The sequence below is a fragment of the Tachysurus vachellii genome, chromosome 4 (assembly GCF_030014155.1).
Source record: "Tachysurus vachellii isolate PV-2020 chromosome 4, HZAU_Pvac_v1, whole genome shotgun sequence".
Lineage (NCBI taxonomy): Eukaryota > Metazoa > Chordata > Actinopteri > Siluriformes > Bagridae > Tachysurus > Tachysurus vachellii.
In genome coordinates this window covers 24,903,140-24,915,412 of record NC_083463.1, presented here as the reverse complement: position 1 = coordinate 24,915,412, position 12,273 = coordinate 24,903,140, and the positions used below count along the sequence as shown (strand labels likewise).

At 38.6% G+C, this 12,273-nt stretch overlaps 1 protein-coding gene across 6 annotated transcripts in view; it reads right to left on the bottom strand.

The window, feature by feature from the left end:
• The window catches only part of LOC132844739 (lysine-specific demethylase 6A-like), an 80,999-nt gene that overhangs the window by 13,478 nt on the left and 55,248 nt on the right, over positions 1 to 12,273 (bottom strand). For 4 of the 6 annotated variants that reach the window (XM_060868508.1, XM_060868503.1, XM_060868505.1 and 1 more), the window contains 7 exons: positions 9,421 to 9,561; positions 9,151 to 9,225; positions 4,789 to 4,896; positions 3,484 to 3,771; positions 1,444 to 2,114; positions 447 to 579; positions 266 to 371 (listed from right to left, as the gene is read on the bottom strand). In XM_060868508.1, the coding sequence (XP_060724491.1) occupies positions 266 to 371; positions 447 to 579; positions 1,444 to 2,114; positions 3,484 to 3,771; positions 4,789 to 4,896; positions 9,151 to 9,225; positions 9,421 to 9,561 (1,522 nt within the window). The remainder of the gene's footprint in view (positions 1 to 265; positions 372 to 446; positions 580 to 1,443; positions 2,115 to 3,483; positions 3,772 to 4,788; positions 4,897 to 9,150; positions 9,226 to 9,420; positions 9,562 to 12,273) is intronic. The other 2 variants (XM_060868504.1, XM_060868506.1) reach the window with 2 other exon arrangements.

Sequence of the window (12,273 nt, the reverse complement as noted above, 5' to 3'; positions counted from 1 at the left end):
TGAACACTAGGAGCTGGGCTAATAGATGGTTTATTGGAACATTGGCAAAATGTGGTGCCTCTTTTTCTGTAAAATTACTAGATTTTTTTCCCTTTTTTCTCATTCTAATTTGTGTACCATTTTTTGCAAGCAATTAGCTGTTTCTTTGTAAAACATAAGTAGCATGTTAAACTGAAATATCATTAGACACACAATCATACAGACAAACACAAACATACCTCTCTTACCTAGTTTGGTAAAACTCTTACCTAGGTAAAACTCTTACCTAGTTTGAGAGCTCCTGCCAAGCCACGGATAACAGTGACTGGGTTAGATGGATTGGTGCAGAACTGGTGCAGTGGGGGAAAGAATGCATCTCTCTTATTCTCCAACTGCAAAGATTACAAGAAGAGATTACATAAATAAATTGTTTCAAGCAAAACATAACTATGTGGTAGTGTACTCACGTAAATACTGGGTGTGGGGGGGTTGAGCTTGTCCTTTGGCAGAGGAGGTGATGGAGGTGGAGGAAGGCGCGGTGGAGGGCACTTGTCCAGCAGGCTGCTGTTGCTTGAAAGACCATTCTTTCCAAGGAATCTGCTTAATTATAAAATTTTATTTTAGGTCAAGAGCTTTAGATAACTTACACAAAAATGAAGAAATAAAAAAATGTATAACTAAGTGACTTTAATAAAGGCGTGGACCTGAAGGGCTGTTTAAAATGTTTCATAAACTGCTGATCACCTGTGAATTTCACAGATATAAAGTAAAATATAAAATAAAGTAAAATATAAAATATAAAGTTAACAGTGAGTGTATATTACAGATATATAAGACAATATTTATATATAAATGCATTATTTACATTAGGTAAATATAAATACCTTGTGTTAGTATTACTGTTAGCAATATAATGTTAGTATTAAGGTAGTACTAACACCTTTATTTGCCTAATGTTATTTACCATTATTATTTACAGTGCACAAGGTATTTACCTTGCACTATGACACCTAGGTGGACACCTGAACATCACAGTAAAAAAGTTTTTACCTCACTACACACCCGCACTTAACACCTTTGGGATGAACTGGAATGCCGACTGCAACCCAGGACTGCTTGCCCAACATCAGTACCTAACCTCACTAATGTTATAGTTATTTAGGGAGAGTAAATGTGGAATGGGTTGATAAAAAGGCATGTATGTGCATCTGACCATGAAAACTTCCTTTCCTCCATCAGTAGCCTACCCCATTTTTAAGCTACGATCAATAAAACTCTTAATCAGTAATAGGCAAAATGTCGATGGCACCCTGCCAATCTCACAAGCCTCTCATCTCAAGACTGATTTTTCATTATGGTGTTCCAGAGCCCAAAAGCAAAGAAATAAATAGCAAATATAAAATCGTAATTACAACCTGCCAGTAAGAAGATCTGCTCATATAAGCATATAAATATCCTACCTACCTGCATACTTTGAGGATGTCTGAAGTTGTTGGATAGATAGATACTGTGGAAGATGAGTGCACACCTCTGAGGAGTGGGCCAGGTTTGGGACATGCCTCGGACGGCTCAATCTTAAGTGGGCTCTGAGAATCCTCAGAAAATGCCCCTCGTGCCATGCCATTTACTGCAGCTGAGTCAGGCTTGGTAAAGCTACCTGTGGGCTCATTGGTGCGGGGTGAAGATGAAATAGCAGACAACGCTAAGGTGGGTGAAGAGGCAGCAGAGATGGCACTCAGGTGCACATGGTTAAGCCTGGAGCCTGCTGCCAGGCTCTCCTTGACCCTCACTGGAGCACAGAGTTGTGGATTGCCTGAGGTGAGGGTTGCTGGCGAGCCAGCTGTGTGCCTAGGGCTGCGGTGGTTGGCCGCAATGGCACAGCTGCCTTGCACATGCGCGCTCTCTTTGGTCAGGGGAATGCCTGAGGTAGCTGTGTGCGTGGAAGCAGTTAATAAAGAAGCAGAGGAGGGGGGCTGAGTGGGCAGGTGATTAACAGCTGGCTCAGAACAGTTGCTAGGGACCGCAGTGGTATGTCCACCCTGATAGTGAGTTCCACCATCAGCCCAGCCACTGGAAGTGTTCGCCATTTCATCATTGGGACCTGCCCAATGAGAACCTGGGCATTTTTGAAGCCCCTGCAAAACAGAAAGAGTGGTGATAGTTTATTTGGCTAAAATAGAAAATGAAAATCAGCAATACTAGTCATAGTTCTACAACCCCTGGCAAAAAATTATGGAACCACCAAGCTTGGTGCTAAATGAAAGGAAAATTGCCCCAACAGAAGATTTGCCAATTGAAACAACAGAAAGAACACTCCAACATGGAGCATCTCTGTTCCTAGTCAGCTGTGTCTAACTTCATTAGTATAAACAATACTACAAAATAAACAATGGGATCGTTATAAAAGGAGAACATATGAGTAGACCAAAGAAAGACATCAAAGTGTCAGGATAGAAAATCCAAAGAAGTATGCCTTAAAATACAAAGAAATGAATGAACGAATGAATTGGGTGCATGGAAGCCTTTATTATTGCCACATATACATTAGAGCAAGGTGGAATTCTTTTCTATGCGTATCCAAACTAAGGCGTATGGGGTCAGAGCGCAGGGGCAGCTATGATAAAATGGCCCTGGAGCAGGAAGGGTTAAGGGCCTTGATTAAGGGCCCAACAGTGGCAGCTTGGCAGTGTTGGGGCTCAAACCTCTTTTCCTCAATCAACAATCCAGGGCCTTAACCACTTGGAAAAAGAAAATGGAGAGAAAAAACAAAAAAGCACACACAAAAAAAAACCTATGTTACTGGAAACAGAAGTCAGTGTTTTTGACAGAACTGTAAAATTTTGGTTGCATAAATAAGATATAGAAGCCAATACCTGAACAGAAGAAAATAGTTGTCTAAAGAGCTAAAGAGAAGCAATCATGGAGTGTGGATGAATGTGATGTTCAGGGATAAATCAACGGGATGGCAATCAATACCTTAATAATCAGTGCACAAGTGTATATTATAGAAACTTTTCACATTTTGTCAATGGAAATTAGCTTAGTGACAGTCATTTTTAAGGATGATAACGCATCATGCCACAGTGCAAGACTTAAAGGTTTTCTTCATGAAAGGCATATAAATTCGATGACAAGGCTTTATCCTGCAAAGCTGATCTGTCAAACTATTTAAAATAACTGGAACCAGCTTGATGGAGAATATTATTTTTCATTAATGAAATCCATGCATCAAAGGAATCAGGCCATTAAAGCTCAAGGTGGAGCAACAAATTTCTAATAATCTATTATTAATAATGATTATTAATAATTTTAATTCTATTTTGTTTCCTCAACATTGAATGATTACATAATTGTTCCCTGTACTTGATCTGGTATGAATTGTGTCATTTGTTTGTGATTTGTTGGATGAACATGCTCCAAGTGTGGCGATTTCATAATTTTTGCCAGGGGTTGTAAATGAAGGACTTTTCAACTGCAGTAGGGCAGCAATCTCTCCACACAAACCTGAGTGGTATTACGATGCTGGCTGTTCCACGCATCACCCAGGCTTGTGCAATTGTGAGGTAGTACATTTGAGTGCAGGTAAGGCACATCTCCATTGGTTCCTGGTCGTGGTGTGTGATTATTGCCAACAGAGTGGGGTTGGGGGCTAGTAGGTATTGGCCCATTGGCCAGTGGCTGAGAAGTGCAGGGGTGGCGATGTACAGGGCTGCAGGATTGGGACAGTGAAGGAGCAGGTGTGGGGCCATTGGAGAGTGGGGGCTGCATCTGCCCAGCTGCATTCTGTCCCATCTTTACAGGTAAACCAAACATATACAGAGAATATAAAGAATCTGCCCATAAAGATATGAACTACTGCACAATAAATTCAGTGCTAATACCAAGATTTGTCCTTGTTACTAATTTGTATGTGTGAAATACGGTTAAAATATTTCAAATAGGTAGGACCTATTGAAGAAAAAGAAAACTTAGGATCCCATTTAAATCCAATTAGTTCACCTTATAGTGCTTATTCTGCATTTAACCACTAATCCTTGATATCAATGAAAATCCCAAATGATTATACAGACAATCCTTATAACAAAACAACCAGCACCTGGTTGAATGCTGGAAAACAATGCAACCTGGAGATACAGCATTAAAGTGAAACTTAGACACTCAAAAAAAATAAATAAATCTAATTTTAATGATTTAAAAGACGGTGAAAATTATTATCCCTAGAAACCTTATTTGATAATCATAGATATTATAAAATGTACAGTTTTGGCATTAAAATATAAGTGGCTATTTGACTATATTATTATTAAAAGACTAACTGTATTATTATTTAGTAGTATTCAATTTGAAATAACTGAAGAGACAAAAATGAAAAACTGAGAAGCACTGCACTTGTGAAATTTCTAAAAAACAACAAAGCAATCTGTAGTGAAAAAAAGACATCGGTAGTTTCATGCATATACTTGATTTGTAAACTTTAAACATTTTTAAAATAAAAAACACACTAGCATCCAGGACCACTGGAACGCTGAAATGTATATTTTTTGATTTTTTAATTTTTATCATTGCCAGATTTTGCTACATTTATTTTCTATGCTTTTCCAGGATCAATATGAGGCCCAATATGTCCCTTTGACTTTACAGCGTGGACAGAAGACTTAATATTCATAGAAATATTAAGCTGGTATTTTTAAGCTTACATAGCAACTTCCAATATGATCCCTTAATAATTAATGCAAACTTTTACAAAAGATGCATGCTCAAAAGTGCATTTATTTTGGTTGGAAACTCCAGAAAAGTGCATATGTAAACCTGTTGCTGGTGCAACTGCATTGCTGACAGCTGAGCTTCGAGCTGTTCCAACATCTGCAACTGCACTGGCTTCAGACTTGCCCTGTTAACCCGCAGCTGCTCCAAAAACTGAGAAATGAAAACAAAAGAGGACAAAGGAAAAAAATCAGGAATGACATGTGACAATGTGCATGATATCAACAGCCTCTTCATGGCAGGGGTAAAGGTACAACAATTCACCATTTAAAGAAGACGTCAAGATTGAAAATATAAGGCCAATACCACATACAAACAGCAGGGTCAGAAGGCCAGAGTGGAATTAAATGCAGTAATAAGGCACAAAGTGATGACACTCAAATTTACCACAACAAAAATTATGAGAGGCAAAAGGAAACAGTTTGCCAAAAATAAATAAATAAATAAAATCTAAATAAATTCAAAGAATATAAATTCAGTACACACAGACTGAAGTAATTTAAGTCTTTGGTACCTTTAATTGAGATGATTTTGGCTCACATTTAACAAAAACTCAAAAAAACTCAAAACATTTGAATATGGTGACATGCCAATCAGCTAACCAACTCAAAACACCTGCAAAGGTTTCCTGAGCCAACAAAATGGTCTATCAGTTTGGTTCACTAGACTACACAATCATTGAAGCCTGCTGATCTGACAGTTGTCCAGAAGACAATCATTGACATCCTTCACAAGGATGGTGTTACAAACATTCATTGCCAACAAGCTGGCTGTTCAGAGTGCTGTAGTAATAATAATAATAATAATAATAATAATAATAATAATAATAATAATAATAACTAGATTTGTAAAGTTCGTCGAGACAAACTTTGATGTTGGCTTTGACGGTGCAAGTATTCGCAAAGGCCGGTGCTTTTTGGAGGCGAGTGGACATAAGGGTTAGTGTTACTTTTGGAGGCAAGTGGACAGAAAGATTGTGAAAGCTACTGGACCGCTAGGGTGCCAATACTTTTGGAGGCGAGCGGACATGAGCATGTGACATGATCCGAATACCCATGAGGCAGTTCCCCTCATTGTGCTGAGTGTTTTGATATGTCACATGTCCATGTTGTGCAAATTTTTTATTTTCACGTGATGACACGTGACGACACGTGACGTGACGTGACCATAACACACGTGAGGCACTTCCCCTCATTGGGCTGAGTGTTTTGATATGTCACATGTCCGTGTTGTGCAAATTTTTTATTTTCACGTGATGACACGTGACGACACGTGACGTGACGTGACCATAACACACGTGAGGCACTTCCCTTCATTGGGCTGAGTATTTTGATATATGACATGTCCATGTTGTGCTAATTTTTGATTTCGCTTATTCTGGGGGCGGGGCTACACGTGACGTCAAGTGACGTGACCAAAATACACGTGGAGCAGTTCCCCTCATTGTGCTGAGTGTTTTGATATGTCACATGTCCATGTTGTGCTAATTTTTGATTTCGCTTATTTTGGGGGCGGGGCTACACGTTACGTCACGTGACCAAAATACACGTGGGGCAGTTCCCCTCATTGTGCTGAGTGTTTTGATATGTCACATGTCCATGTTGTGCAAATTTTTGATTTCGCTTATTTTGGGGGCGGGGCTACACGTGACGTCACGTGACGTTACCAAAATACACGTGGGGCAGTTCCCCTCATTGTGTTGAGTGTTTTGATATGTCACATGTCCATGTTGTGCAAATTTTTTATTTTCACGTGACGTGACGTGACGACACGTGACGTGACGTGACCATAACACACGTGAGGCACTTCCCCTCATTGGGCTGAGTGTTTTGATATGTCACATGTCCGTGTTGTGCAAATTTTTGATTTCGCTTATTTTGGGGGCGGGGCTATACACGTGACGTCACGTGACGTGACCAAAATACACGTGGGGCAGTTCCCCTCATTGGGCTGAGTGTTTTGATATATGACATGTCCATATTGTGCTCATTTTTGATTTCGCTTATTCTGGGGGCGGGGCTACACGTGACGTCACCAGTATACCCGGTGGGGTGCCAATACTTTTGGCAAAAAGTGGCTACTGAGGGTTTGGACATTTCATGTCAATACTGCAGTCATTATGGGATTCTACTTATTATTATACTGCATAGAACACAGGAGAGAAGCCGTGCCTGAGCTCTGCGCACGCTGCGTGTGTGAAAGCTTAGAGGAATTTTAGGAATTCCCCATTCAAGTCTATGGGACGTTCCATCGTCGACTACGGGAAAACCGAAAGTTCCGTCGGAACGCCGAGTCCGGAACTTTGTCCGGAGTAACGTCCTAAAGAACCTGTCCGAGTTTGGTGTAAATCGCTCGAAAACTTGCCGAGTTATAAACCTCCAAAATTTATAATGGAAGTGGATACGAAAAAAGGCCACTTTGAGCTTCCGTACCGGGAATGCCGGAATTCCGATCGCTTAGAAAAGTAGTAGCAACAAACTTCAGACCAGGGTCTACGACATATCCGAATTTGGTGCATGTGGCTCGAAAGCTGGAGTATGATTATAATTATAATAATAGCCCTAGGACGAGTTACTCTTGATAAATTTGTGGCTAAGAATAATAATAATAATAATAATAATAATAATAATAATAATAATAATAATAATAAGCTTATAAAGGAAATCAGAATGTTGGCTTCTACAAAGCCAACATAATAATAATAATACTTTATTTATAAAGTACTTTTAAAACAGCCAAAGCTGAACACAAAGTGCTGTACATCATAAAATACAGATAATAAAATAATTAAATAATAACAAAATTAAATAACAGCAATAATTCAGAATTAAACAAAAACAAGGAAATAGAAATGTGTTTTCAACCAGTTTATAAATAAAGAAACAGTGGGTGCCTGTCTGATGTACAGAGAGGCAAGTTGTTCCATAGCCTAGGAGCAGCAACAGAGAAGGCACAGTCTCCTCTAAGCTTCCTCTTTGACATTTTGGTGTCAAGAAGCAATTGATCAGCTGACCTAAGCAAACGGGCAGGACTGTAGGGGTGAAGCAGTTCCGTAAGGTATGTCAGGGTCTAACCATTTAAAGATTTAAAAACAAATAAAAGCACTTTACCCTGAACCCTATAATACACCGGCAGCCAGTGAATTGAGGTCAAAATTGGAGTTATATGGTTATGTTTCCTTGAATCAGTCAAAAGACGCACAGCAGCATATCCAAGCTGTATCCAAGCATGTTAACAGAAAGTTGAGTGGAAGGATAAAGTGTGGAAGAAAAAGATGCACGCACAACCAACCGAGAGAACCGCAGCCTTATGAGGCTTGTCAAGCAAAATTGATTCAAGAATTTGGGTGAACTTCACAAGGAATGGACTGAGGCTGGTGTCAAGGCATCAAGAGCCTACACACACAGACGTGTCAAGGAATTTGGCTACACTTGTGGTATTCCTCGTTAAACCACTCCTAAGCCACTCCTGAACCACAGACAACGTCAGAGGCACTTAGCTGGGCTAAGGAGAAAGAACTGGACTGTTGCAAGGTGGTCCAAAGTCCTCTTTTCAGATGAGAGCAAGTTTTGTGTTTCATTTGGAAACCAAGGTCCTACAGTCTGGAGGAAGGGTGGAGAAGCTCACAGCCCAAGTTGCTTGAAGTCCAGTGTTAAGTTTTTTATTGGTCTTATGAAGTATTCTAATTTTTTTAATTGGTGGGTTTTTGTAAAATGTGAGCCAAAATCATCACAATTAAATGTACCAAAGACTTAAACTACTTCATTCTGTGTGTACTGAATTCATATAATACACAAGGTTCACTATTTCAGTTGAATTACTGAAATAAATGAACTTTTCCATGACATTCTAATTTATTGAGATGCACCTGTAGTTAACCTGATTAGACCAGAAATTACTCCAGATAAGAGAAATGGCATAAAATGTCATACAAACATCAATCATAAACTGCCAAGTGCAATAAATGGGTATGTGTTAGAAGGAGTTCTGTGCTGTATCCCTTTGCTGATGCTTATCTTCTTGCTAGGTTTCAGAAAGCAAGCACAAATATCCTGAAATTACATCAACTCTGATAATGAGATGTAGGCTATATTGAGAATATGCGCTTCATATCAAGCAACATTAGCATAATGCCAACTAATGATTTATTTACTTTCTAAGCATTTTTATCACTTACAGCTAAATAAAGTAAAGCAAAAGCCATAATTTACTGCCAACCTCACTGACTGAAAATTAGTTCATATTAAGTATCATATTAAGTTTTAGGTAAAATATGTCCCACATAGTCTGACACGGAGTCCTGTTTTGGCATTTAGGGATATATGTGTGCAAATGGAAAAAATTCACAGAGTCTTCTCTGTCAAGCAGACCAGTGCCTTGGGAAAAGGAACAAACAGGTCTGCTCACATGTAGTTTCTGTGTTGATAGGTGCAAGTTTGGAGTTTGTTGCTTGGCTGGATTATTCACCCACTCTGCAAAACTCTGCATAAAATACACAAGTTAAATTTTATTTCAAAACCTGTATATAAATGTTCTACAGCTATTTTATTAATTATGTTTATACACCATCACACAGGACAAATTTAATCACTCACATGGTAAGAATGCTATTTTAGAATGCTAAGAATGCTATTTATAAAAAAGGGAAGAACATATCTGGAAAAGCCTGTCAGGTACCTTAGCAGGACTGGAAGTCCTCTTCTTCTTAGCAGGGTTTGACTGTTCATCATCTTGGCCAAGAGGACTGACATGGGGGTGGAGGGACTGCCCATTTGCCTCTATTAGAAGCCCTCTTGCAGTGAGGTGGGGTTTACTTACCTGGGAAAACAGCAAGACCACAAAAAAAGGCATGATGGTTACACACAAAAGGCAAAGGATTTTTGCCTTTTTTCGTAATTTTTTTCTAAATGGCTCAGGTTAGCCAGGTCTAAAAAATACAATGAGTCATATGGAAGATTCAAAGGCTGATTGTGTTTATATATATATATATATATATATATATATATATATATATATATATATATATATATATATATATATATATATATACATACATACACACACACACACACACACAACACATTGCTGATTCACTTGAAATTCATGCTCTCTTCTTATGGGTTCTAAGTGCTCTTGAATTCACATCATACCATAGATACCAACCAGGAGAGAGAGCGCTAGCATGTGCTTCATCCACAATGTATAAAGCCATCCAACAGCATATTTAAACTGTGGATCATTGAGTCACAGACTATGAGGAAATCTGCACTCAGTGACACATGCAATTAGCTAATATGACGACTGTGATTGACAGGGTAGAGTGTGTACAGACAGTATGGCCAGTTATGTTCCCTTGTTTGCCAGGTACATATGGGTGTAACTTGGGCTGTCACGAGAAAAGGGCAAAAACATTGAGTCCAAGATTAAATAAAATTTTTTTTAAGCACTGCCAAAAATTTTAACCTTTAAAGTCCAAATGGGACCAAACAAAAGAGAAATATGTATTCCTAAAATATTTCAGTGCTCTTGGGTTATTTTCTGAAACAGATTTATACACTTCTGTTTAAGAATTGCATAAGTTGCAGATATATAACTTGGTTTGTATTTTCCTGAAAAAGTACACAGAGCTTACAAGGATCTAAAGAGAAGAAACTTGCAAATGAAAGGATACAAAAATAATAGAAAACAAAAAAATATTGCCAACTAGGTGCTTGCCAGTGTGTTGCTATAGTTTTTTAGGTGGTTGCTAAGCAGTTACCATGGTGTGAAAGGTGGTTCCTAAAATGCTGCTAGGCAGTTATGATAACAAATGCTGCTAGGCAGTTATGATAACAAATGCTGCTAGGCAGTTATGGCATAACAAAGATTAAAAAGACCCTTAAAAGTTCTAAAAAGGTCTTTGTAATCTTTGTTATGCCAGTGATTTATATGTTGAAGGTGAAAACTGCTCATGCCCCATTCATTTTTGCGTGATGTGAAATTTTAATGTGAAAAGGTATTTGAACCTAACCCTCTTATAGATGACCACAACCCACAAACAATAAAACATAGCCTCATGTCAAGTCCTAATCAAGCGTTTCCAGTTAAGTTGTGAAAACACAGATCATGTCTCTTGGCATAAAAAACATCTTTAATTAATGTTCATGTTAACCATCAGAATCGGGAACAAAGGTTCCCCATTCTGGGGAACAAAGCACATCTCTAACTTACGATCTCATGGAATTTTCACAAGCAGCAGCATCTAAGATTTACTAAGAATTGTGCTATTATACAAAAGAACATCCACTGAATGGTAGTTCTATGAATGGAAATGCCTGTTGATGAGAGATCAACAAAGAATGGCCAGATGTGCTATAACTAACAAAAAGGCTATAATAACTCATATAACCACTCTACAATTGTGGTGAGCAGAATAGCATTTCAGACAGCACAAAATGCCAAACCGTGAGGCAAATGGGCTAAAGCAGTAAATGACCATGTTGGGTTAAGCTTCTGTCAGCAAAGAACAGAACGCCTTCGGCTGCAGTGGGAATAGGCTTACCCAAACAGGACAGTTGAAGACTGGAAAAAGCCTTGAGTGATAAATCTTGCTTTTTGCTGAGGCACACAGATGAAAGGTGCCAAAATCATGAATCTATGGAACAAAACTGCCTTGTGTCAACAGTCCATGCTGGTGGAGGTGGTTTGAGGGTGTGTGAATATTTTCTTGCCACACTTTGTGCCTGTTAGTAGCAAGCAATCATCATTTAAATCCCACAACCTATTTGTTTACTGTTGCTGACCATGTGCTACCCTTCATGGGCACAATTTACAGAGATCTTCTAATGGTTACTGTACCTCGAACATGATAATAAACCAACTAAACCATGTCACCAAGCAAAACTCAAATTGAATCCAAAAGAGCACCTTTCTTGCGGCAGAATGGGTGTCAAAAGAATTGTGAAATGTCAAAGGATTGTCTCCAATATCTTGTACAAACAATGCCACATCAAGAACTGAAGTTCCTTGAGTTATGCTTGCTGACAAACAGTTATCTGAAGTACTACTTGCCCTATAAGTCAATGTCTAAGCTTTGCATACATACACAGAATCTTGCAACCATGGGTGGCAACAAAGTTTCAGATTTAAAAATTTTTGGAAGGTTTTTCATATTATGCAAATGAGTACTAATCTAAGTGGGTGGAAAAACCTTTGCTATAGTGCCACCATCAAGCTGATCAGGAATATCTACTAACCAAGGTTCATGCCAGTACCCGCTACGATTTGGTATGGTACATGCTTGAACCTATAAGAAAACACCTGCATTGTAGAACCGTACTTGTATCACAATATTGTCAGATTGTCTTTTTAAGCCATATCTGTATAAAAAAGCTTTTTAATCCGTACCTGTTTCAATGCACTCACTGCCACAAGCTAAATAAAATTAAATAAATAACCACAATCAGGTTATAAACCTACCATGACCAATAAAATCAGAAAATGACCACAATCAGCTGGATCTGGCACAAAAAGCACTTTTTCTTGCACAAT